This window comes from Impatiens glandulifera, chromosome 8 (genome assembly GCF_907164915.1).
Source record: "Impatiens glandulifera chromosome 8, dImpGla2.1, whole genome shotgun sequence".
NCBI classification, from domain to species: domain Eukaryota; kingdom Viridiplantae; phylum Streptophyta; class Magnoliopsida; order Ericales; family Balsaminaceae; genus Impatiens; species Impatiens glandulifera.
This window is the reverse complement of record NC_061869.1, coordinates 25988959-25993988: the sequence shown is the minus strand read 5'-3', so window position 1 is coordinate 25993988 and position 5030 is coordinate 25988959. Positions and strand designations below refer to the sequence as shown.

Genomic DNA, 5030 nt, shown 5'->3' with positions numbered 1-5030 from the left:
AGAGTGCGCGACGTAACTTTTGATTTTGGAGGAGATTTGGTTAAGTGTTTACATATATATATATATATATATATTAGAGGGATTTCCCTAGGGTTTCTTCACCGCCTCTTTTGCCTACTTATCTACAGCGAGAGTCGATCAATCTTTTCATGTTCGACCGTACCAATATGGTTCCACAATGCGGAAAAGAATTATGGAGTCATGAAAATTCATTTGTTTCCATGGGTCCTAGCATCCAGTGCTCCGCTGATTTGGGGCACCCAGTAATCTTGGCATCCAAGAGGTAACTTTTGTATTTTATATATATGTTTATGTGGTGGTTGGATTCAGTTTGTGTTCAGGGTAAGAGACCCATAACATTGCTTTCTTTTAAATCAGTTATCATTTCATTTCATGTTGATTCATTAAGATGTGACCGTTTTGCTAATTAATTTTGGCCGAATCTCTTTATTGTTTTTGTATTGTTTTTGATTGGTACTGTTAGAGGGCTTTTTGTAATCATGCTACAAAAAGATTATTGGATATAATTTTAAGGTCTTTCTTGGTCAATTGTTACAAATAGTTACTTGTTCAATTGAATATAGAAGGGTTACTTGAATATATATAATGGATTATTGATTACTTAGGGTCTTTGGCTACAAGAGGGTTAATTAAGAAATATTAGTTTAGTACATGTTTTTGGGATAGAAAGGCTCTTCTTTTCTACATGGCTGAAAAATAAGTAATTGGATACAATTATAAGGGTGTTACTTAGTAAATTGTTACAAATAGTTACTTCTTTAATTGACTATAGAAGGGTTACTTGAATATATATATATATATATATAATGGATTATTAATTACTTAGGGTATTTGGTTACAAGAGGGTTAATTGAGAAATGTTAGTTGAATACATGTTTATGGGGATATAAAGGCTCTTCTTGGCTACATGGCTACAAAAGAAATAATTTGATACAACTTCAAAAGAGTTATTTAGTAAATATGTTACAAATAGGTTACTTGGTTAATTGAGTGTTGAAGGGGGCTTGGCTGTTATAGATTCTTCATTCCATAGTGTCTTTCGCTAGAAAAGGGGTTGATTGATTTACAATAAGAGGACTTATTTATTCTAAAAAAAAAAAGGTATGATTTTAAGGGGTTACAAAGGGGCTTCTTGTTACATGGCTACAAAAGAGAGTTACTTGGTTAATTGTTACAAATATTTATTTGGCTAATTGAATATAGAATAGTTATATGGCTATAATTGAATTTTTTTTTATTAGATAAGGTCTTGGCTACAAAAGGTTGTTTAAGATCTACTACCTTCATGATTCAAGGGGACTTAGGTACATGGTTAACCTTTGGATTATTTTTTTTCTTCACTTTGAAGTACATTTTTTAATTATCAAAAGAAAAATAATTTGTTAGATCGAGTGACTTTTTAACGTAAAATAGTTTATTTGAAATAGTTTTATTTTTTAGATAACATACTTATTAATTTATGAGAAACATGTAAGGTCTTATCAAATTATCATGTTTATTTACATAATTTTTATTTATTAAAAATAAATAAGTTAGAACTATATTTATGTGTTTAGACAAGGTAATATTTTAAATGGAAATATTATAATATATCAATGTTTTGATTAATTATCTAAAAAAGGACACTTATTTGTTAAATTCAATCAAATATGGAAAAATATATGAAAGATTATTTCATCATATTTTCCTTATCTATAGAGCACTATTTTATTTTAATTAAAATATTATAAGTAAAAGGAATCACTTTTATGGTAGTAAATCTTTTCCAAGATTTAAACAATCTTATCACTAATTATTTGAATTAAATTATTTTTATTAGTTTTGGTAATCAACATTGATGATAATGGTTATAAAGTGATACTATAATTCTTCAATCATATAAACAAATTTGAATTCAAATTTAAAAATAAATCATTTTGAAGGAATATCCATTCAAAGTACATCTATTTAGAATTTAAATGCATTTATATATATATATATATATATATATATATATATATATATATATATATATAAAATATAAAACACAGATTTGCTTTTAAATGCTAAATGATATTGAAAAATAATTTTTTTCTATAATTATGTTTGTGTATGGTGAGGGAATCCATAAAAATATATTTGATTAAAATATTTTAAAATAAAATATTGTATTGTGGATTATTAACCTTTATAATTCAAAAGAATAAATATTTTAAATAAAAAATTAATTTTATAACATAATTACTTATTTAATCTACAATTATTTATAATATAGGAAACTAGTTTTTATGGTGGTAAATCTTACCACCATTAATACAAAATCTAAATTTTTTTTCTAAAGTTTTGATTCACTATATTGATTAAAATGTATCATTCAAACTAATTTTCATCCAGTTTTTTTTTCTAAAAATCTGTATATATAGAGAGTTCTACTCATTAACAAATCCCACCACATTCAGAAAAAAAAAGTTTTCTTATTCAATTCTTCTTTGTAGAAACACAATGACTAGAAAGAAAGTTAACCTTACTTACATTCTCAATAATAGTGCAAGAAGAAACACATACGAGAAAAGAAAACTTAGTGTTATGAAGCAACTAGATGAAATCACCACTCTGTGCGATGTTGAAGCTTGTACCGTCATCTATAGTGACCTTGATCCCCAACCTGTTGTTTGGCCGTCTATGGATGAAGTACGGAGACTCATTACAAAGTACCAGAGTTTTCCGAAGGTTGATCAAGGAAAACGAAAGGTCAATCAAGAGACCTTTACGAGGCAGAGGCTCCAAAAGATACAAGAAAAAACTAGAAGACAGGAAAGAGAGAATCATCATAATGAGATGACTCGTATCTGTTTCAATCCATGGATGAATCCACAACATGCTATGTCAGGCCTGAATACCGAAGAAGATTTCAAGGAGCTGGCTAGAGTTATCAGTCAGAACATGATGAGGTTAACAGGATGATGGACTCCTCCTTCTTTCATCCTCCAACTCATGGGGGATTTGGCTCTTGCATGGCGCCCAACATGACATTCCTCTTACGGACCATGGAGTTTCCGCCTCCTTATAACCTGGGTTTGAATATCCTAACACTGGATTTGAGACCAGTTACATGAATTTCCAACCTCCCAACTTGGAATTTCAGCCTGCAAACATGGAAGTTCAACCTCTACCATCTGATTTCCAGCAAAATAACATGCCATACAATGATCCTAACATGGAATTTCAGCCTCTTCCATCTGATTTCCCGCAGAATGGCATGCCATACCCAAGCAACCCTCCTCCATTTCCTCACTATCATAACGAAGACATGAGGCCACATGATCCATCTTCACATTAAGGGAATGTCTTCTTCAATATGCGTGTTTCTCTCTTCTTTTTTTTTTTTTTTTTTTTTTTTTTTTTTTTTTTTCTTTCTGTTCTATCTTTTTTTTTTAGCCTTGAGTCTCTCTATTAAAAATTATATTTAATTTATAACTTTTTATTATTATTATTATTATTATTATTATATATCTTTTATTTAATAATTAACCTTCAAAAATGATATAATTGTTTTGATAACGAATAAAATTTTGTTTTTTATTTTAAAAATGAATAACTAAAATAATAGTATAAATAAAAATAATAAATATTTATAAACTATTTTAAATATAGTACAGTTACTTATTTTTACGAATATTTAAAATATTATTACTAATATTTATTATATTTTATAAATTTAATTTTTTATATTTATAATAATGATTAATAATTTTAAAATATCATAATTAATATTTTTTTATTTTGTAAGGTTAACTTCATTATAATTAAACATTTTTTATAATATATAAAACATTTAAAACATAAAAATGTAAGTTAAGTATATGTTAGGATCGGGGACGCCCTTGGAGGACCGGGGTATTTCCGGTTTCAGTAAGGGTGGCCGCTTACAACACACAACACTTTTTGGTGATAGTCCGGTTAGAGACTATAACCGTTCTCAGCACTACACAAACGTCAACGACTCTTGAAACCGGGTTCAAGGGCGGAAATATCTGTTTCATTCTGAAGCACAACGTATGCGACGTAGATGATTTTAGAAGGATGTCAGTTTTAGAGATATGAGTGGGACCGGTTACGGAGTACGATTAATTTGGTTTGAGGTTAGGTTAATTGAGTAAGTAATGAAACGAAAGAAATGACACGAGACAAGATTTTTTATGGATGTTCGGAGCAAACCCTCCTACGTCACCCCTTCTTCTTAGGTTATGAGAAGGATCTCCACTAACTTTTAAAGTTACAACAACAATACTGCCGGTCGAGCCCAACTCGCTACTCGCCGGTTACACCAACTCACTCTTGATGTAATACAATAACACAACACAACAAAACACAGAAAGCTTCCGGTTTATGACACACCGATTTTAGATCGTAAAAGTTTATCTCTCTAAGATTTTTGTAAATTATCGCTTTTCTCAGAAGGATGTGATTCGTATTAAATGAGGACGCTTCATCTTCCTTTTATAGTAGATGAGATCCCAACGGTCATTTTCTTCTCTCTCCGTGGGATTGGTTGATCATCATCATGCCGGTGCAGGAAGGTTACTTGCACGTTTCACCTTCCTCAACACTTGGCAAGCATGCAAGGATTCCTCAAGAAAATGTGACGTTGCCGGTTTGCAGATTCGAACACGTGTCAGGCATGCACCTCCGGTTGTCAACATCAGATCAGTAAATCATCATTGCATTCCTCGCATGCTTCCGATGGATCTGATCTTCTTTTATTCCTTCGAGACACGTCTATCTCGTCATACTACGTCACTTCTGTAAATTGTAGTTTCCAGTTTTACCTCTTACATAATATGATCCGGATGGAATGTGAACTTTGTCTTTGCTAGCCGGTCTCTTGAGATAGTAGAAACCGGTTCCTCTGATCTTTGACTTGATCACTTGGAACTGATTTCTTTGAAGTGTTTCAGCAACCGGTTTATGAGGCTCCAGCCGGTTCATACGATTTGATCTGCTCCTGCACATGAAAGTTAACAATTGCT

At 30.8% G+C, this 5030-nt stretch overlaps 1 protein-coding gene across 1 annotated transcript; it reads left to right on the top strand.

Annotated features, from left to right (window-relative positions):
• The first annotated feature begins 2502 nt into the window (after positions 1-2502).
• Positions 2503-3340, top strand: LOC124913223 (agamous-like MADS-box protein AGL80). Its single transcript, XM_047453820.1, has 2 exons — positions 2503-2951; positions 3109-3340. The coding sequence occupies exons 1-2, from the start codon at positions 2503-2505 to the stop codon at positions 3338-3340; spliced, it is 681 nt and encodes a 226-aa protein (XP_047309776.1).
• The last annotated feature ends 1690 nt before the right edge of the window (positions 3341-5030 follow it).